This window comes from Nelumbo nucifera, chromosome 1 (genome assembly GCF_055504915.1).
Source record: "Nelumbo nucifera cultivar China Antique chromosome 1, China Antique-T2T, whole genome shotgun sequence".
NCBI lineage: Eukaryota > Viridiplantae > Streptophyta > Magnoliopsida > Proteales > Nelumbonaceae > Nelumbo > Nelumbo nucifera.
This window is the reverse complement of record NC_142649.1, coordinates 81322904-81344197: the sequence shown is the minus strand read 5'-3', so window position 1 is coordinate 81344197 and position 21294 is coordinate 81322904. Positions and strand designations below refer to the sequence as shown.

General features: G+C 38.3%; 2 protein-coding genes across 5 annotated transcripts; one reads left to right on the top strand and one right to left on the bottom strand.

Annotated features, from left to right (window-relative positions):
* The first annotated feature begins 33 nt into the window (after nucleotides 1-33).
* Nucleotides 34-9943, top strand: LOC104587157 (uncharacterized). Of its 4 annotated transcripts, none has more exons than XM_088886820.1 (5): nucleotides 39-239; nucleotides 1660-1713; nucleotides 6842-6945; nucleotides 8371-8409; nucleotides 8586-8800. In XM_088886820.1, the coding sequence occupies exons 1-5, from the start codon at nucleotides 164-166 to the stop codon at nucleotides 8673-8675; spliced, it is 363 nt and encodes a 120-aa protein (XP_088742946.1). In that variant the 5' UTR covers nucleotides 39-163; the 3' UTR covers nucleotides 8676-8800. The 4 variants fall into 4 exon arrangements, with proteins under 4 accessions (XP_088742947.1, XP_088742946.1, XP_010242941.1 ...); XM_010244639.2 differs by having other exon boundaries at nucleotides 41-239; nucleotides 8522-8800; XM_010244638.3 differs by lacking the exon at nucleotides 8586-8800 and adding an exon at nucleotides 9392-9943 and having other exon boundaries at nucleotides 44-239.
* An 895-nt stretch (nucleotides 9944-10838) lies between these two features.
* Nucleotides 10839-17708, bottom strand: LOC104587158 (protein ACCELERATED CELL DEATH 6). The gene is made up of 3 exons (XM_010244640.3): nucleotides 16665-17708; nucleotides 12201-12733; nucleotides 10839-11603 (listed from the first exon to the last, which is right to left on the bottom strand). The coding sequence occupies exons 1-3, from the start codon at nucleotides 17290-17292 to the stop codon at nucleotides 10968-10970; spliced, it is 1797 nt and encodes a 598-aa protein (XP_010242942.1). The 5' UTR covers nucleotides 17293-17708; the 3' UTR covers nucleotides 10839-10967.
* Between the last annotated feature and the right edge of the window lie 3586 nt (nucleotides 17709-21294).

Sequence of the window (21294 nt, the reverse complement as noted above, 5' to 3'; positions counted from 1 at the left end):
GACACATTCTCTCCATGAACCCAAAAAGTAAATAGACACATTCTTTCGCAATTCCGTGTCTCTTTCTCAAGTCTCCGCATTCGGTATTTCTATATTCTATTTCGCTTTTCGGAACCATCTTGACTCCATTTGGTTTAGATTTTCGCGCTCTGTGTTGAAGAAAATGTTGCCTCAACAATGGACGTCTCCATGCGGGAATCAATGCACGGCCAAATACGCAGCTCTCATGCAGATCCCATGTAACACATCTTCATTTCAGTCTCTGTTTCATCTCCATCTCACTATGTATATTTTTCTCTCTTTTTTTTCTTTCTTTTGGCGAAAATATTGCTTTTTTGTGTCCTCTAATGGGTTTTATATCTCAAATCTTTGTTACTTTGTCGATGTAGGTTTCTTCCGTCTTCTCTTTTTTTCATATATTTTGAAAATCTTGACGTTTATGTAGTCATTGATGGTTTCTTTTTACAATTCGTAATGGAAAAAAGAAAACCTTAGCTTGTTAATTCACATATTGTTTTAGGTTCTTGGTTTGTTTTCAGTAGAAAACATTTGTTTTTCAAACATTGTGAGGATTGATCTCAATGTAGTGTGTCTTTCCCTTTATGACTTGTCGAATGTACCCTTGGACGGTATCAAAAAATTGCATTCTTCAAAATCGGTGATCTGTCGTTATTAATGGGGACCATAAGGGTTCGTTGCTTAATTGCTACTTTTGCAATTAGTCCTGAGAATTTTATTGTGCCGTTTTATACTCGTAAATATATACCCATGTACATATATGCTTATGGCAGGATTCACAATTACTTGCTTGCTAGATGATCCTATACAGCCTTAGTCTTCCACCATATATAGTGCAAATAGTAGACGGTTTGATCCTTTGACCAGTTGTTGGATGAGGTATGGTGAAAAAAAATGTATTCAATCATGCCCATATGAGTTGGCTATTTAATTGGAATTACTTTCAGGCTAAGAGTTATACGACTATGTTGAAGATGATGATATATGATGCATCAACTCTTTTAAGCTATGATACCAAGGCAATGGTTGATGTTTGCAAAGAGGGCATGTGAATGTGAGATTGACCACAGTTACCTTGTTCTTGGTTCGATCCACTGTCTATTATCTGCCATTTTCTCTAGCCTATTTGGGTGTATAATTGCATGCTCTTCTGCATATGTGAATGTGACCAACATGCCAATTCAGATGGTTAAATCACTTCAACAAGTGGGTCGCCTAATGGATGGATAAATGAGGACAATCACATGTATCCATCTAGGTTATATATTAGCCTTTTTTAGCAACTCCAAGGAATTGCTTCAGATTGAAAGATTAAGGGTCCTCCACACTACAAGATGTGGCAAATCTATTGAACATTCAAATTGGTGATTCAGTGGGTTCTTATCTAAGTTTTGCTAAGGTTGAGGGATCTCAAGTTCCTCATAAATGTTTTCATTATTGTACACAAAAGATCTTAATGAATTTTTGTAATCTCCAATTAGTGTGTGATTGATCATCTACATGTTACTGTCAAAATTATCCTCTTTCTATAGGCCCAGGAAATTCTTATTTTGAGATTTTTATTCTTTATTACTCTTTACAATTGAACTGTATTTTTTGAATCTGAGATATTATTTAATAACCTCTGCTATATTCTTATAGGGAGAGTCTTCTGCAAAAAAGGTTGTGATAGCGATGGAGACACATGGGAAGAATGTAAATATTATCTTGCCAATGCCCTGTATAAATAATTATGTAATCACTCATTTGTGCTAATATAGAGATCTGTTTAGGCTCCATTTGGGACAGGTGCAAATACAAAAATGTTTAGTACAAATGCAAATATGTCTAGTTCATAAAAATGCAAAGTTGGTTTAGTTTTATAATGATAATTTTGTATTCTTGCTAAATAATTTTTAGTTGTGATAGGTACAAACATGAATCCCGAGACTAGAATCCACCTTTTTTACATTGACCAACTTTGCTATATTGAACGCAAACATGTCTTGGAATCTGTATTTGCTGTCATTTTCAATACACAAATGCATCCTTACCAAACACCAGCAAAACTAAACCAGAGTGCAGATATGCACTGAACCGCCCTTTGCACTCTTCCCAAACAGAGCCTTACTTTTTCTGAAACTTGTATATATTTTTGTTTCTCATAGATAAGATACTGTTGGTTTGATGTCAAAATAGGGACAACTTAATTACATTTGACCTTTACAGTGGAACATATCATTTCTTTGAAGCTTCATTCAATCGTAAACACGAAATCGTGTGATGGAAATCTAATGATAGTATTTCTTTATGTTCACCATCTTGCTTGCATCACCTCCAATTGCTATTTCATTGGTAGTACATATGGAACGGTTAACGATATGAAATCAGTGATGGAAACTTTTTATTAAACTAAAGTGGACCCCTGCTCATCAGACAGTGCAATGGCAGGGAAGAAAACAGAGTACATACAAAGACAGAACACTGCTGAGAAAACACTCCGAAGAAAAAAACAATACAGCTACAGACAATGATATGAAGACGTTCAACAATGGGTATAACAGTTTTTGGCAATTTGGGAACAGTGGTAAATCCAATTAATGCATGCATCAAGTACTGGGGACTCTTCAAAATAAATGGGGAACTAAGTGAGGTAACTGATTGGGTTCTATACAACTTTGTTACATCAGGCGGTTGGAAAACTACTAAGTGGCAACTTAGCCCCTTAGTCTTGAAATATTTGATTGGTACATAATTGGGTTTTTGGTCTAATAGGTCTTCAATCACTCCCTAATCCGAATGATTTAGGAGTAATGGGAGAAACAAATAAAAAATTACTGGAAAATGGGAAGACAAATATGAATGACAAACATATAATCTTGTTTTATGTTGATATACTGAACAGGATTCTTTTTGTTGTATGATGTAGACTAGGGACATCAATGCACTGGTTTTGGATTGGACCCCATCCAAACCAAAATCAATTTGGACAGATTGGACGGACCAACAAGACATATTGAATTGGACCAGTCCAGATTTAATGGTCCAAAGTATTTATGGGATTGGATTGGACCTGGTTCATCCATAATGAATTTATATTGGATTTAGAGGTGTAAATCAGGCCGTGTGGCCTGCAGTTCGGCACGATTTTGAGCTGGCCTGGCCCAATGGTCCACGGGTTGTGTCGCGGCCCAGCACAATAGTATGGGCCAATGGGTCATGCCAGGCTTGGGGTTTCAGGTCAGCGGGCTGGGCTGGCACGGCCCGCACTGTCGTGCCATGCTGCCCGTGGCCCATATATATTATACATATATTTATATATATAATATATTATATAATATTTATAAAATAAACATTTTTTTCAATTTTATTATAATATTTTATTTAATTATTATATATATAAGCAATTGTATACATCAAAATTCATATAAAATTAAAATTTTAAATTTTTCTTTCAATTTTTTTAAATAAATAACTTTGGCCTGGCCCACGGCCCGGCCCGGCACAGGCCAACACGGGCTCGGGTCGTGGGCCAACCCCCAAAATATCCCAGGGGAGGGAGGCACAGCCCACGGGTCACCCACCCGGCACAGCCCGTTTTACACCTCTAATTGGATTGGATTGAGCCAGTATCTGGTCCATTGATATAAGATAAGAATATAGGTGTCAATGGACCAGGTTTGGGTTAGAATTAATCCAAATTAAAACAAATTTGAATAGATTGGGCGGTCCAGATATTGAATTTGACCAGTCCAAAATGGTCCAGAATATTCATTGGATTGGATTGGACCTGGTCCATTTGTAATGGACTCACATTGGACTGGATCGGATAACCAAATCCAGTTCAATTGACACCCCTAATGTAGACTTTCTGTTAATAAAGCATAGTAAGCAATTTTATTTTTTTATAAGTTTGAAGGCATTCATTATCGAGAGCATTACAGACACACACACACACAACTATTTACAGAATCTTTCACTCTCAGTACCTTTAACAAGTACCATTTTCATGTTGTTATGATCTGAACGATTATTGATCAAAAAAAAATTCTGATATAAATATTTTTTTATGAAGAATGTAGTCTGGGCCTTTTGGTACATTATTGTGTACTATGCGTCTAGCACTAGTGCCACTTTTATAGAAGAGTACAGAGACAAACCAGGTTCATTAGTGACATCCATAAACAAGAATGTGGTATCATCGGTTTGTGACCAAAAAAAGTAATGAAGTCTTATGATTTAGTTTCTCATGTGTGTGCAAGAGTATAGATTTATTAAAAGGCTATTGGTCCGGTTCAACCTGATTTGAACTAAACCAAACCAGCCTGGTCCAACCTAGGTCATAGGTTAGTAAACCAAGCCAAACCTTGAATTAAACAAGTAGTAAACATTTGGCTAATTCGAAGAGCAAAAGAATTAAATATTAGCCGCTTGATTCTGGAAGGTGATTCGAAGGTGGTGGTTAATTGGTTGAAGACAGAGGACAGTGGTTTGTGGAACTTTAACAATGAGAAAAAACAGTTCTTATGGCTGGGTAGGGACATTGAGATTCAGTACAGCTGGGTGAAGAGGAGTGCCAACTCATTTGTGGATGGGTTGGCCAAGCAAGGAGTGAATAGGGAGGCTGTTTTTTGGGCTAGTTTTTAATTTTCTTTGCATTTCCTGTGTTTTCTGTTTTTGGGGAGCTAAGTTATTTTATCTCCCTTTGTATTCTTTTCCCTCTCTTCTCTTAATTTAATGAAGATGATGTTATTGATCAAAAAAAAAAAAATAGCTGCCACCCATTCTGGCTTCCAAATGGAACTCTAGATCTTTGTGCTCACCCTTGGACCAGGATCTGAACTCTCTCCCTCCCTCCATCCCTCCCTCCCCCCTCTCTCTGACCACTGCATCTGTGGAGTCCATCTTCTTACAGTGTGAGTTTGAGAATAGATTGTATACTGGTTTGTAACTGAATTAAAAGTTCCTTTGGTACATGCCTTCTTCCATGCTCTCTAGTCCCTACTTCCCACTTGTAACAAAGTCTTGGAAAACTATATACAAGGATTTGACAGGTGGCAATCTGCAGCAGGTTGCTGATGGAAACAAGAAAGGAAATGAATCAGCTTCAACAGATGGAAGGAAAGAGGGTATGAAAAGATTGTGGGTGTTATGGCAGAGGAGGTTCAATGGGTGATAAATAAAGGGGTTTCAGAAAAAAAGGAAGAAAGAGAAGAGGAGGAGAAGAAAGGTTTTGAGGTCAAAATTGCTGAGAAAGTGGCTGATGGGGATAAGGTAGGAGAGGAGGTGGGGCAACAGGTTTTGATGGAAGAGGTTGAGGATGATCACATGGGGTATCAAGGAGATTGGTTCAAAAGGGGGTGAGATTTTGAAAGATGACAAAGGAGGGCAGAAGGAAAAGATGGAGGTGTTAGGGGGATGGGTGCAAAAAAATGGGATGAAGTTTGGTGTATCTGTGTATAATCTGAAAAAATATAGAACCTTCCCCCTTAATGATGGTAGAGGAGAGGAATCTGAACCGGAAACAGGGGAAGATAGTGATGATGAGATTTAAATAGATGAGACTCACACTGTAGGGAAAGTGATTGATATTGAGAAAGTAGTTAATACGGAAGTGGAGGTAAGCAAAACTCCAGGACTATTCTTCTTTGGTGGGGAAGAGTTCGCAAGGAAAGCTTTTAGAGAGATGAAGGAAAAGAGTAGGGAGAAAGCAAAAATCAATAAATCAGTAAATGAGTCTAGCTGTAATTCTCCAGATAAAGCAACAGCAGATGGAGCTTAAAGGAATAACATGAGGAAGGAGAGAAGGAAGAAAGGGTTAAGGAGGTAGAGAGGAGAGAGGAAGGTTCAGGCAATATAAAGAAAGCTGAGAAAGTTCCTAATGCAGTTAGACAATTCAAAAGCCAAAACAATCAAGCATTAGATTCAGGTTTTGAAGTTTTTTGCCAGGTTAATAGGGGGCCTATTGGGGTAGGTCCTACTAAGATGGGGTTGTTTATGGTGAGGGGGCCTATTGCCGGTTATGGGGTTTTTGTCTGGGATTGTTTATGGTGAGGGGGCTCTAGGTGTTTGTTGGAATCTTGTGGGGTTAAGGCAGATTATTAGTAACTTTTTTTTATCAATTGTGGGATTCTATTGTAAGGGTAATTGTTTGAAGGGCCAAATTGTGGCATTAAGGGGACGCTTTAATAGGGTTATTGTTTTCTCCCAGGTGATTGTTTATCCCCTTTCTATGTATTTTCTATTTTTCCATTTAATAAAATTGTCTTTTACCTTCAAAAAAAAATCTTGGAACTGTGGATGTTGTGCAGTTTACAGTTGTCTGTATTAGTATTGTGCAGAACTGTCACTTTAGAACATTTCTGGTGTTAACTTACATATATATGATTTGGTTTTGCTAAATGTGTCAGAATAAGAATACGAATATGACTTCATTATCCATGCAGAAACAACATCCTGTGTTCACTTGAATTTTTTTATTAATTTAAACATCAATAATAATGTCAGTAATTAAAGAAATCCAAAACAAATACAATCGGGTTGGGAGCTTGAATGATATTCCATTTTTTTGCTTTTATTTTATCACTTCCTTGTTCCTTCCAGCTTTTTTTATTGAAAAAAAAATGTGTTAATTCCATAGAGATTTTTCTTGAACTTGTTTACTGTTTTTAGTAGTATTTTAATTTTATTGTATTATGTTTTATTTCTTTTTTATTTTTAAGTGGCATTCTCTAAGGCCTTCAGATGCTCTTGTGGTGAAAAGTAGGTCCAGCATTTGAATTCAGCGGCAACAAACTTACATTCTGTCATTTTGAGTTTAAAATTGAATTTCATGCGTGTTCAGGTTTGGAGGAGTGCAATGAGATATGCTATAAGGATCCTGTTTTGAAAGATCAACAGTGGAGTGCTTACATTGATCGCTCTCCAGGAGCTGAGCAATACTCAATGGTCCTTCCTTTAATCACACCCTTTTTCTTTGTATCCATGCCAAGCTGATTCATGCAAGTTAAAAGATATTGTATGTTCAGGCATCAATTCTCTTCTCCTATCTGTCATTTGGCGGTGGTACTCAACCATCAATTAAATCAAAGGAATGTTTAGTCATGTAGGAGGTCAAACTTTTGGGCTTTTTTAGGAATTTTACTCAGGATACACTCATACACCTCAACCCACTCCACCAGCAATGAACATATATCAGCTACCACTCTTTGTAGCTCAAACCTTTCCTTAAAAAATCTCTGTTCCTCTCTTTCCTAATGCACCAACAGACCACAATTTTTATAAGATTTTAGCTTTCTTTCCTTCTGTATGTATATACATACATGTATGCATGCATGCATGTATGCATCTGTGTGTGTGCCATTATATACATATTATTTATAACCAAAGTGGTAAAAAATAAGTGGTTGGGTCTTTTTCTTTTCAGTTACCGGCTAGAGGTTTATCATATGTCATTAATACTTTAGTGTTCTGACCAATGTTTTAAAACGCGGAGGCGTGACGCGAGACGTTCCACTACCTAGAGGCGTGAGGCGTAATTCAGAATGCAAGAGGCGTAACCCTCCCGAACACAAAGAGGCGTAAGCCTTCTTAAGAGGAGGGGGGTTAGGAGGAGGATGAAGAGGAAGGGGGGATCTCATTTTTTCTTTATTTTTAATAAAAATCTTTTATATTGAGAAGAATAAAGATGCATAACAGTAGTTCAAAGGGGGGGTCTTGTCGAAGTGAAGGCGAGCTCGCTCGCCAAAGTGGAGCAAGACCCCCCATGGGCTGCATCGAAAAGGGGGCGGGGGGCTGGGGGCGAAGCCCCCCAACCAAAGGGGCAGGGGGCAAACCATTTTCTTTCCCCTTATGCCTTATCTTTTCTTCCCTTCCTTTCCTTTTCTTTTCTTTCCTTTTCTCTTTTTTCCTTCTCTTTCCTTTCCTTTTCTTTCCCTTTCTTTTCCTTTCCCTTTCTTTTCCTTTCCCTTCCTTTTCTTTCCCTTTCTTTTCTTTTCCTTTCCTTTTCTTTCCCTTTCTTTTCTTTTCCTTTCCTTTCCTTTCCTTTTTTTCTTTTTTCTTTTTTCTTTTTTCTTTTTTTTTCCTGTATTTTCATATCAGGTGTGCATGAGGCGCAAGAGGCGTACGCCTCTAGCACACCTCATGAAAAAAGCGCAAGAGGCACCTGAAGCGTATGCCTCAGAGGTATCAGCACCTCTGGCATACGCCTCAGGGCGTTTTGGGAGCGCCTCGCCTGGAGGCGCGTCTCCAGGCGTACGCCTCCCACGCCTTTTAAAACACTGATTCTGACTGGATGCTTTATTTGTGCCATCTCCTGGTGGTAGAATTATGCATGCTTGCTTTTCTAATATATATTATACTTTCTGCATACAGGAATGCTTCCAAGCTTGTAAATCTGGGTGTGGTTACAAGGTCAGTATATGTTATAAACCAACTCTGTTGTTGCAATCAGTCATTTTAATTATGAGGTTCCAGAAATTTTTTAATTGTAGCAAAGCACTTCTCATGTGATTCTTTCACTCAGAGAATTTTCTGTCACACTACTGAAGTTGTTTGTGAAAATGACCACATTTCTTGGTTGAACAAAGGCACAAACTCCGCATAAAATCAATGGAAAATCTCAGTACCTACAGAGACCATGTCTTGAAGTTCCTGCTATTACATTTCTTCCTGCATGACTTCTAGAAAACTTCTTAGATGTCTTGACAACTTCTACAGATTATTCACCTTTTCTATTCAAAAGACAATAGGTTAAGTGTTTTTGTATTGCAGAACTTTATTCAATGCATTAAGTTTCTTTGTCCTTGTTGTGGGGTCATCCTAATTCCTAAGAAAAATGAGTTTGACCTGTAGATGTGCTTGCAGGTTGGATGCATTAATTACAATTATGTTATAAAAGCTCAATTCTTACAAAACATGATAATATAAAATCTCATTTCCGTTCAATGGATCACTTAGTACAGATATGATAATCAGATGGTCCCAGTCATTGGAAATAATGCTCTAGTACTGGAAAAGGTAAAAGGTCAATTATGAAAAAGGAGAACCCATCTGACAGAATATACAATGAATGGCAATTTTCATCTGGTTACTACATTTTAGGTTTATGATATCCTCAATGGCTACAAGCACCAATAGGGGGAATTCCAATCTTCATGAACATTTAGCTTGAGACTTGTGAAGAGGGAATTGTCACCCAATCTATACTAATATATCAAGATTGATGGAGTAAATATATCATGTTCTCATGGTTTATATCTTCAAAGTTTCTTTGATTACCTCAAATGTTCTAAGACAAATCAAACATTGTTTTTGTTCTCTGCCTACTGATAAAAAATGCTTTATTCTCTGCCTTAAATATATATTAATAATTGTTATGACTTGTTTCATGCAGTTTGATATTCCATCAGAAAAGGTTGGTCAAGTTAAGCCTAACAGGCCACCCAAGCCTTGTGTTGTTAAAAAACCTCCCCTACCTTCCACTGAACCCATCATTACCACTGAAGACATTCCCTGCACATCTGCATAGTGAGATATGATACACTCCACAATACATATGCACAAGGAACAATACAGACTTTTCCTGCTAACTCAATCTACTTAGGTAGTTTCAGGATCTTACTGCATCACCTTGCTGAGGTTGGAGTAGAATAGTTTACCATCCCTTTTGCTGAAAGGAAAAAAAGAAAAAGGTTTTTTGTTTCCTTTCCCTCCACCTCCACCACCAATCCAAGTTATTTGAGTTTCTGCTGACTCAAAAATAGGTTTGGCGGGATTTTTGGTGGCAGCCATTAGATAACTGAACTGTAACTGTAGTCTCTTCATTGGTTAATGATGCATAAACCCATTGACAATGTAGGAGATAACAACTGTGTCATGTACCAATAAACCCACTGTATCTGTTATAATTTCGACATTAATATGTACAATCAAGATTGTATTAGCTCACCCAAGCATTGTATCTTTGCATGATTGCCCACTGTTTTTCTCTTTCTTTTCTTTTTCTTCTTGGGGGGGAGGGGCCTTTGATGAATTCGGATCAGCTACAACACACGGTGCCAACAACAGCAACCCAACCTGCCATTGCTGCTGCCCATCGGGAGCATCTCCTCGTCATCATGAGATGTTCCCAATGTGTGGCTGTAGTGGGCAGTTAGGACAGTGTTGGAGTGTGTTGGTAGCAGATCCCTACCCACCTTTGATGTGTGGTTTCCAGTGTATAGCCCAATATCTGTTGTGCAAGTGATGTTGCTGATCGATACTAGCTTGCCTTTAGCCCTTCAGATGATTAGTACTTCTAAAAGCACGGGGAAGAGTTTGGATCTGATCCCAACACAGGGTCCCAACAACCATTGTAGCCGCCATGCATCAGAAATATCCCCCTTGTCTTTCATTGCGAGATGTTCCTAATGCACGGCTGTAATGGCTGTTGGGACCGGACTCGAAAAAGGAATAGCTGTACATTGCTGATCGGTGCTCATGGACAAGGTCAATCTAAAGAGTCCTTTACTGTGGATGGCCTGGCAAAATCATTTTCCACAGCTGAAACAGGATTAGTTATGTTGGGAAAAAAAAAAAGTCCAAACTGATTTATGTGCCAAAAAAAAAGCGGTCTAAGCCTAACTGATTTATTTTTTGGCACATAAATTATTTTTCCCATGTTCACAACTTCAGAGTTCAGTGACCTGACACCCTGTCAAACCCCAATCTGGTCTTTAAGACATGAGGCCCCTGATCATATTCAAATTTTAACATCGCATATATGAGAATACGATCCCCATAAAAGGTTTCAGAAAACAGTAACAACCAATGATCAAATTTATGGTTTCAGAAGACAGTAACCAACAATCAAATTTATGCCAAAGCTTTTCAACAAGAACAAAAATCTACTTGTCCAAATTCTGTTACAATGGGATCAATATGGTGCCAAATATCAGAGAACATGATGCATTTGACAAGCACTAAACTAATTATTCTCCCAACTCATAAAGTTTGTGCCCAATGGCAAATATCAGTAGACGAAAGACACAGGAGGAGATGTACCGTAGACCACGATACTTGGACCAAAGTTGAACATGGAGTGGCAAAAACAGAACTAAGATGCAGAGGAGAGAGATAGAGCCCGTGGCCACAACAATGCATCCGAGCCAAATAGGTTTATGCACCACCAAGTATACCCCTGCTGCAAATGCTATAGCCATCATCGTGAGCGCCATGCCCAACAGAGGCAAACTCAATTTGAGGGCAAACACCAACAAGTCATAGTCACCCAATTGTGCCCAGATGAGGGTGACTACTAGGATCATGGAAACATACATTGCTAGGGTGTTGGAAATCACAAAAACATGGAATGTAGGCTTTTCGTGTAGAACCGCCATGCCTTGGTTTGGTTCATCATTTCTGTAACCTCCAGGCATTGTGACCCCTGCAGCAAAGGTGATAGTGGCAACAAGAGTTGCCACAAGCACAAGAGTGTTGATCCTGTCTTTGTAATAGTCCATTTTGTTTTTGCCATCTTGTGTTTCCTCCTGCCTCTGTCCTTCAACGATGGATCGGCGCCGACCTCGTGGTGCACCAGCAGTTCTCAAGGCTGTTAGTGTAAGCAGCTGCACAACGGAATTAAAATCATAAAATGTAGGCGTTTCTTCTTAACTAGCCATCAGAGATCCAAAGTAAACCCAGGATTGCTTGGTCGTAGGGCTGTTCATAACATCGACAAACCGAACAACCCAATCCAACTCGACCTGAGTTGGTTAGTTTTTAACTATTTTTTATTGGCTTCGGATCATGCATTATGCTAACCTGAGAAGTCAGGTCGGTTTTGGTTTGGGTGTATAAATCAACCAAAATTATATATATATATATATATGAAAAAGTGGAAAAGTTTTCATTTTTCTTTGTTGTTTTACATTTTGTATCCAATCAACCATGTTTTCTAGTTTAACAAATTAGTTTTGGACTGTCTTTTGAACCAAATGGATAAACCAATTCAAACTGATTTTACCCATTGGTCGGGTTTTCATTAATGGTAAGTCAATTGCAGGTGGCCAATTCTCCAACTTGACCAAGTTGGTTCCTTCGGAGTTTGGACAAACAACATGCAACAAAATCGATCGAATCATAAACATCCCTACTTGATCGTTTACTGAGCAAACTGTCTTAACAGATATCAGACATTAGTTGAGTCACTGAAGGTGATTTACCTTTCGAAATGATGTTGGTATGAGGATATCCTTCTCTGCAATGTCTAGAGCTGTGGAGCCTTCATTGTTCATGACAATCATGTCTACTCTTGCATCATGCGCGAGGATGTTGACGATTTTTGGGTGTGAGTGCATGGTAGCCAAATGCAGAGGTGTATTCCCTTCGTTGTCAGTCTCATTTATGAGCATCTCTAGCGCTGGTGTTCTGAGAATGTAAGTAACTAGTTGATCTTTTCCGCTCTTAGCGGCAACATGAAGAGCATTCTGGCCGTTTCGATTTAACAACTCTCTCGACTCCAAACAATGCCCAAGAAGAACTCTAATTATGTTGGTGTGGCCTTTACTAGCTGCCATATGTATTGGAAAGCGGCCATCGTTGTCCTTCTGATAGGCAGCGGAAGTGTCTTCTCTCAGTAAGCAAAGAGCCCCATCTGCAAAACCAAATGTTGCTGCGTAGTGAAGAGGAGTTCTTCCGTCATCATCTTTTGTGTTGATGAGCTCCTTTCTCCCGGACGCTAGTACATTGACAACAGCTGCATTTGGGAAACACGAGAAACTCTGATTTTTATTTCTTTCTTACTTCATGAAGTTCCCTTTTTAATAGGGTGTAAACGGATTGAATCCGAATCAAATCAAGCATTATTTAAATTCGAATCCAATTAGAAAATTAATTTGATATTCAAATTTGATTTGATATCTGATATATATTAAAAATTAATATTTGATTCTACTTGAATTCGACTAATTAATTATTTTAGATAATTAATAAATATTTTATTTATATAAAGTATATAAATTATTTATATAATTTAATTATTATATATAAATTATATAAGACATTTAAATATTTTATATATTATATATAAGAATTAAATAATCGATCGAATTTGAAAATTTATTGAATCAAATCAGGTCGTATCCGAATTCGAAACCGATTAACTATTTGGTATGAATAGGATATCTGAATTCGATCGCTTAGATATTCGAATTATTCGAATTATTCGAATTTAATTCAATTACGTCGAATCTTGAATTCGAAATCGGATTTTTGAATGCCGTTGACACCCCTACTTTTAATGCCCTATCTGATAAAGAAAGCAATGAAAATTTCTACAACTCACCATGACTTTTTTTCATTTCTCTTAAAATCATCAACTTTTCAAAACCTTTAATATTTTACATGACCAAACTACCCATAAAATAGCTAGTCAACTTTATTAAATATTTTTATAACAAAATTACCCTTAATTGCTCATATATAATAATTGTGCATATATATTTTAAATATATGTGGGTTGGGTCAGGCCTAGGCTGGCTTGAAATATTAGGCCCAAACCCGACTCTAAAATTTGCAGGCCTAGTGTGGGCTCGGGCCCAGGTCAGGTGCAATTTTATCATAAATATATATATATATATATATATATATATATATATATATATATATATATATTTAATAATCTTGATCAGCCATTCAAGGGTAGTTTGGTCATGCAAAATACTTGAGGGAAATTGTCTAAAACTCACCATGACTTTTCAGCATTTCTCTTAGACTCAGCTATAACTTTTCAAAACGTCCAAGGAACTCCATTTTAGTAAGTTAAGATTAAATAGACTAATGGATGTTGGTTGATTACTATTTTACCCTTTGTTCTATTGAAAATGAAAAATAAAGAAAAAATTTGATAAAAAATAACAAAAATATATCTCATATATTTCAATCTAAATATTTTCCGCCCATTTTACACATTTAAGTAAAAAGGGAGCTTCAAATAATACAAAAACACTTTTGATTCAAATCAAACTCATCTGACACTCCATATCTATGGCCAAGAAGAGGACACGTGTCTTTGTAGGACCCAACATCCACTTCTATCATATGTCAGTTAGAACAAATGTGTTTTGAACAAAAATTAGTCTGACATAAAAATATGTTTAATAAGGCTGGCATGCCATTCTGGGGCAGTTTGGTCATAAAAATTGCATTTATGCTAACGTGGATAACTTATGTCAATGAACACTAACAGTGCTCTAACAGATGGTGAGTTTTGGAAAACAAAAAGTCATTAACATGGGGTTCCTTGAATGTTTTGAAAAGTTATGGTGAGTTCAAGAGAAATGCTGAAAAGTCATTATGAGTTCTAGACAATTTCCCAATACTTAAATACTTGGATAATTTCTATTAATGGTCACTAACAGTGATCTAACAGAAAACAGAAGGTGAGTTTTGGATAATAAAACTCACTAACGTGGGGCTCTCTAGAGGTTTTGAAAAATCATATGATAATTTTAAGAGAAATGTGAAAAAGTCATGGTAAGTTTTAGATAATATCTAAAAAATAAACAAAAAAATTAATGATTGTGATTTAAGCAAACCGAGCAATTAACTGATGAAGCGGGTACAAAAACCTGAAGAGGGGCATTTGTTCAGGTAAATGCAAAAATTTAGATGAGAAATTAATTCCCAATAAATTTGGTGTCTATTTGAAACTGTTGTTGTTGCTCCATAAAACAGCGCCACATCAGCGCCATGTAGGAAAAAATGGTGCTCCAAGAAACAGCCTTCTATTTAGAACCGTTTTTTCATAAACGGTGCTCCAAGCCACGCCTTGAAAATCAGGAAGGCATGGCTTGGAGCAATGCCAAATTTGACATCTCCTAGAGCTGCAACTCGTTGCTGCCAACAAAGCAGTGATGTGGCAGTGAATAATGGGTAGAAGTATAGAAAACGTTTCCTGGAGTTGCAACTCGTTGCTGCCAACAAAGCACCGATGTGGCAGTGAATAATGGGTAGAAGTATAGAAAACATTTCCTGGAGCATTGGTACCAAACAGAAAAAGTTGCTATTGCTCCAGGAAACGTCCTACCTGGCAAGCAACTATTCCAAAACAAAAAAAGGCACCGTTTTCTCACTGCAACTGCAGCATCGATGCCAAACATATACTTGATTTTCTTGTGAAAACCAGAAACATTCACAGTTTTGATGATTTATTTTATGTAAGAGATAATGAATTTTATTTTTTCATATATAAGACCCACGTTTTACGCAACAAACTAAGACCCTGTTTGTTAAGTTTATTGTAATAGATTTCTTTCTTAAGACCCATGTTTTATCCAATAAATTAAGACTACGTTTGTATTCATTTATCTAGATAAATATGTTTACCCAAACAAATAGATAAATTTTGCTTGAATAAACAAGCTTTCAGCGTTCTTCTACGCTACCAATTTCTTAGGCAAAGAGAGGTGAGAGAGAGAGAGAGTCAGAGAGCGTGCATGTATCGACTTTGCAGGAATGAGACCGGATCTGCACTTCACACAGAGCGTCTCACACCTGCTTTACAGATATATCTTGCCATGCATTTGGAACATCTCCCACACTTATACGTTATTATATATTCACAGTCCATTGTATGGTGATGAGATGTACATGTAATGTCGGTGTGAGGCGCCATGTATTATGTTGAATTATTGTGGTACCCAATATAATGATGGTAAATGATCGTAGATACTAGGGTTTCTAGCATATAAGGGCAACTTTTTGGGGTTTAATATCAATAAAAGTAATATATTTATAAAAAATTCAAAAATAGGTTAACCTTTGAAAAATAATATTAATAAAGGGCAAAAACATTGTTCATTTTCTTCTTCTCGCCATTTGTTCACCAGAGTTGTTGTCCGCCGCCACCCGCCACCGTCATCCACTTTCGCCCGTCGCCGCTTCCGCCTCCAGCAATGTTACCGGAGGTGGCCGGAGGTAGAAGTGACGGCGGCGGCGCTGGTGGTCATTCCTCTGCCCACCACCGCTACCACCTCTGTCTCCACCCATCTCTGGCAACATTGCTGGAGGTGGCGGCGTTGGACAGAAAAACCACCAATGCCGCCACCGCCACCTCTGCCTCCGACCACCTCCGACAACATTGTCGGAAGCAGAGGCAGAGGTGGGCAGAAGTGGCAGCGGATGGCGATGGCGGGTAGTGGCGGGCGGCGGTAGACAGCGGCTCTGGTGAACAAATGACAAGAAGAAGATGATGAACAGTGTTTTTATCCTTTATTGATATTATTTTTTAAAATTTAACCTATTTTTGAAATTTTTAAATATATTACTTTTATTAATATTAAACTCCAAAAATTGCCTTTATATGCTATTACGCCTAAGAAAATAATATATACATATATATATTTAAGACTTTGACCTACTCAGCTAAGTAACATATCGATATCATGGGTGATCAGGACATTTGACCTACTTTTATTTGGCAGCAAGGTGCCAAACAGTTGGTTGGTAAGATCTCCTATTTGAGGGACGGACCTGCATTAGAGTTAGAGGTCCCATGACTCAGTGACCGAGGTCCCATGACTCAGTGACCTGGGCTGGATTTGTACTTGGACCAGGAAATCTCCACCAGGACTAGCCCATTAACAGTTGGGCATATGGGCTTGCGCGAGAGAGAGACAGAGACGAACCTGTGTGCCGCCGAGCAATGGCGGCGTGCAGAGGTGTCTGACCATTTGGACCTCCATAAATGTCTTGAGAAGTATCTTGCAATGGAAACTGCAACATCTGCTGCACAAAATCGAGCAATCCACGGTCAGCAGCCAAATAAAGTGGGGACTCGCCGCTTCTGTTGACGGTGAATGCCGACCGGGGGTCATGCTTCATCAACACCTCCGCCACCGCACGGTGCCGTCCTCGAACAGCTTCGTGCAGGGGTGTGTTCCCCTCTATATTTGGTACTCTCAATAGAACATTCGCATCACCTTCATCTTCAGCATTGTTCATGGTGTCTGTGGAAAATGAACAAATGAAATGTGTCGCCCAGTCAATGAGAAACGTGACCATAGATATATTTCCAGTTCTCGCAGCGATATGCAGTGCAGTGTCTCCCCTGAAGTTCTTCTTTTCGATTGCATCTGGACAATATCGGTAGATCAGTTCCACCAGGGCGTTACTGTCAAAGCTCGCGGCAATATGAAGGACTGTGTTACGTTTTGGCCGGCTCAATTGCAGGAGGATGCCCGGTTTTTCTTCTGCTAGTTGCCGGAGGATATGGACTTTGCCTGTCGTTACTGCCTCGTACAATTTAGGATCCATACTGTAAATTTTTCCTCTCTCTCTCAACCTCAACCCCTGCTAGGGATTTGTGGACAGAATTCCTTGTACCAGTAGCAACTGTTGTGTTGGGAATTTGATCCGAAATCTACCACCAGAAGGTTCGCTCTCAATATTCCTCTCTCTGAATTTAGCACTCGGCCACTGTCCGAGACTCTGAGTTATGAGTTGCTTGTTGACCATATAGACGGCTCCCGATCCTATGGGTATCTATCGACTGCAATATTGTATTCCGTTGAAACTTTGACATCTGTTTTTTGACAGGTAAATCAAAATATATTAAACTACAGAAAGAGTTGCAAACGAGTTTACAGGAGGAAGAAACGAGGGATAAAAAGAAAAGAAAACACGATCCTGCACTGTGTTTTTACACCAATTAGCGAGATCATGTGCAGGACCATTATACATCCTCTTAATATGCAAACATTTAACACTCAAAAAGTAACAAAAAAGATTTAGAAGTTTCTGTGAGAAGTCCCATGTGGTGCCAAGAAAGATTCCCTCGTTGGTGAGAGCATTAATAATGAGTTGGGAATCAGAGCATATCACTATATGATTTTTATTCATTTGGTCGGCCAACAAGATTTCTTTATTGATTGGGTGTACATGTTGTAAAATAGTAAAGAGAGAGCAAATAGAACTTATCGGTAATCGCTTTCATTTGTTGATGTTGCAGTGATTTGAAGTTGTTATAGAAACTCGAAACTGGAAATTGCAGGAAGATGGAGGGTTGAGTCGTGCCATTTGGTCACTCTCCTTAAAACCGTATTTGCCCCATACAGTGCAGCCGGGTAATCGCAAATCGATCGCCAAAATAAAATAGCCCACAAGCCACTGGTAGGTGTGCACTCGCTTACCAGACCTCTGCGAACCACTGAAGATTGATGCTCAGATTTCTCAGAGAAAAGAAAGTCGAAATGGTGTGTATTCTTTCTTTTAGGTTCAGGTATTCCAATCTTTGCTAGGCAGCCCCAAACCCTTAGATAGTTCAAACTAGGTTTTCTGTTATGCTAAAGTTCAAAGGGAATCTGTCATTTATTCTTACGTGGTACTCTATTATATAAGTGATACGCCATTAGAATTGCTTCCCCCCACAAATTCATAGGTGCACCTGAACTAATTAGCATTGCATTCATCATTTCTTTTAATCTTTCTACAACTCCATTAAATTCAGGTTGATAGGGAGCTATGGTTTCATATATGATTCAATTTTCTTCAAAGAATTTTCTAATGGTTTGTCCATCATATTCAGTTCCTCTATTTATTCTAAGTCTTTTTATTTTCTTTTCTAATTGATTTTCTACTCCATTTTTGTGGTTTATAAAAACTTGATCAGCCTCATCTTTTGATCTAAGTAGAACTACTTTTGCATATATAGAGAAGTCATATGTAAATGTTATATAGTATCTTTTTCCTCATCTAGTTTCATGACATTTAAGGTCTCCTAGATCACTATGTATAAGTTGTAACAAGTCAGTTTCTCTTTGTACATTTTTATGAAGTTTCTTGATAAATTTTGCTTCTACACATATTTGGCATTTTTCATTTGTAAAATTAATAGGAACATTCAAAACTCTTAATTTATATAAGCGTTTTAAATAAGGAGCACTACGATGTCCTAGTCTAGTATGCCAAATATCAAAATATTCAACAATATAAGCAGAAGAAGAAGCAGTTTTATTCATAATAATATCAGAGATGTTCAGTACAAATAATCTACCAGCATTGTACCATTTCCAATAAATACATTATTTTTAGTCAACATGGCCTTGTCTGCTTCAAATGTGAGTTTTAGTCCTACTTTGTTGAGGAGTGCTCCCAATACCAAGTTCTGTTGGATCTCCAGCACATGCAGTACATCATTCAACATTAGGATTTTTCCTGAAGTCAATTTCAGGAGCACTTTTCCTTTGCCGATGACCTTCGAAATTTGTGAATTTCCCATGAAGACTTGCTCTCCTTCAGATAGAATTGTATACTCATAGAAGGAATTGTGGTCTCCACAGATGTGCTTGGTAGCACCAATGTCCAGTACCCACTCCTTCAGCTTATCAACTAAGTTTACTTCAGTTACCACTGCTGCAATAACATCCTCAGTCAAATTGACTTTCGGTTTCCCAAAATCCTTCTTCTTCCGGTATCGACAATCCTTGTAATGTTTGGGTTTGCCACATACATAGCAGTTCTCTTTTTTTTGTTGTTTCTTGAATTTCTGGTCATTTTTCACATTCAAGTTCTTTTTGAATTTTGTAGTCTTTTCTTCCACCAGATTGGTTTTGGAAAACTTGTCCTCATCTTTCTTTCTATTCTTTTCTTCAATCTTAATTCGAACCACTACTTGGTCCAAAGTAGTGTCCTTCCTCTTGTGTTTCATACTAGTCTTGAAATCATTCCAAGTATGTGGTAGTTTCTCTATGAGAGAACCGGCAATGAATTCATCTGGCAGTACCATGCCTTCTTTTGCCAGTTCCCCCACAAGAACCTGGAACTCATCTATTTGAGCAGACACATCTAAGTCTTCTTTCATAGTGAAGTGCAGGAAGTTGGCAATTACATATTTCTTGTTTCTAGCATTTTCTAGAGCATACTTAGTGCCCAAAGCATTCTAGATTTCATAGGCATAATTGTAGGAAGAATAAACATTGTATAGTTCATTGGACAAGCAGTTTAGGATATGGTTAATGCAGAGGTGGTCGGCTGCAGTCCAATGTTCTGCAACAACAGAACGGGTTGGTTCATCCACGCTTATTGGGTTTGGTTCAGTCAAAGCGAATGCTACCTCTAACTGTTCTAAGGCAAACAATAGGCGTTGTCTCCAACGCTTGTAATTGGTTCCATTGAATGGTTCAATTTTAGAGAAATCAGGAACTGTTGATAGTATCCGATTCCTCATAAAGGGGTTAGTAGAGATAGGTTCCATAAATACAGTTTTAAGAATGTTGTAATATAGTAAAGAGAGAGCAAACGAAACTTATCGGTAATCGCTTTCCTTTGCCGATGTTGTTGTGATTTGATGTTGTTGCAGGAACTCGAAACTGGAAATTGCAGGAAGATGGAGGGATGAGTCGTGCCACTTGGTCACTCTCCTTAAAACCGTATTTACCCCCTATGGTGCAGTCGGGTGATCGCAAACCGGTCGCCAAGATAAAACAGCCCACTGGTCACTGGTAGGCATGCACTCGCTTACTAGACCTCTGCGAACCACTAAAGATTGATGCCAAGATAAAACACCCATGCCCACACCCAAGACCCGACCCGGCCCGGCTCGACTCAGCTAGGCGTACGCGTGAGAAAAGCACCCCCACCCCCCCTCACATGCATGGAATATCTCTAGTCCTCTCCTCCTATGGGTCCCTACCCATAGAGGGAGCAAAATTACAAATATAATCTACTCCTACATCTTTCCCAAGCAATGTGGGACAAGGAGTCATTCAAGGGAGGAAAGGACAAAAATAAAAGAGGGATGAGAGAAATTCTTGTAAATTTGAATCTCCCTCCAACACTGCGGACAGTTCAGCTTCTTCAATTAGGCTCAAAATAATTCTTCCTCCTGCAATTTGCAAGCATTCTAACTAATTTGTTAGACAAATAATTCCAAAGGAAAACAAAGAGGAAGAGATTTTCCCAACATCGGTAAAACTAATACAATCAGTTTGAGCCTTAAGAGAAATAGTCAGTTGCAAGGAAGAATTTTGGGGTGGATTCATTAAAGTCTGATTATTAAGATGAGAGAAAATAGAATTTGTCTTGTCGATAATCCACGTATTGGAGACAACTGAGTCTTTGAAAACCTTTTCATTTCGGGCAAACCAAACATAGTATAAAGCAACTGCATACCAACTCAGAGTGCGAATGAGGTCCCCTTTATGAGTAAAACGATGGGCAATAAGAATTATGCAATCAGACCAGTTTCGAATATTGGAAGTATTGAAATGAATATTCTAGGGGAGGCAAATAAGATAGATTGGACGAAAGTACACTCTA

What these genes read in the sequence shown, in the direction of transcription:
- LOC104587158 (XM_010244640.3), bottom strand. Translation starts at nt 17,292, where the DNA reads ATGGATCCTAAATTGTACGAGGCAGTAACGACAGGCAAAGTCCATATC. An exon ending in CATTGCTCGGCGGCACACAG is followed by an intron (nt 12,734 to 16,664) that starts GTTCGTCTCTGT and finishes TCCCAAATGCAG; the next exon opens with CTGTTGTCAATGTACTAGCG. An exon ending in TACCAACATCATTTCGAAAG is followed by an intron (nt 11,604 to 12,200) that starts GTAAATCACCTT and finishes TCCGTTGTGCAG; the next exon opens with CTGCTTACACTAACAGCCTT.
- LOC104587157 (XM_010244638.3), top strand. Translation starts at nt 164, where the DNA reads ATGTTGCCTCAACAATGGACGTCTCCATGCGGGAATCAATGCACGGCC. An exon ending in TGGAGACACATGGGAAGAAT is followed by an intron (nt 1,714 to 6,841) that starts GTAAATATTATC and finishes ATGCGTGTTCAG; the next exon opens with GTTTGGAGGAGTGCAATGAG. An exon ending in AATCTGGGTGTGGTTACAAG is followed by an intron (nt 8,410 to 9,391) that starts GTCAGTATATGT and finishes TGTTTCATGCAG; the next exon opens with TTTGATATTCCATCAGAAAA.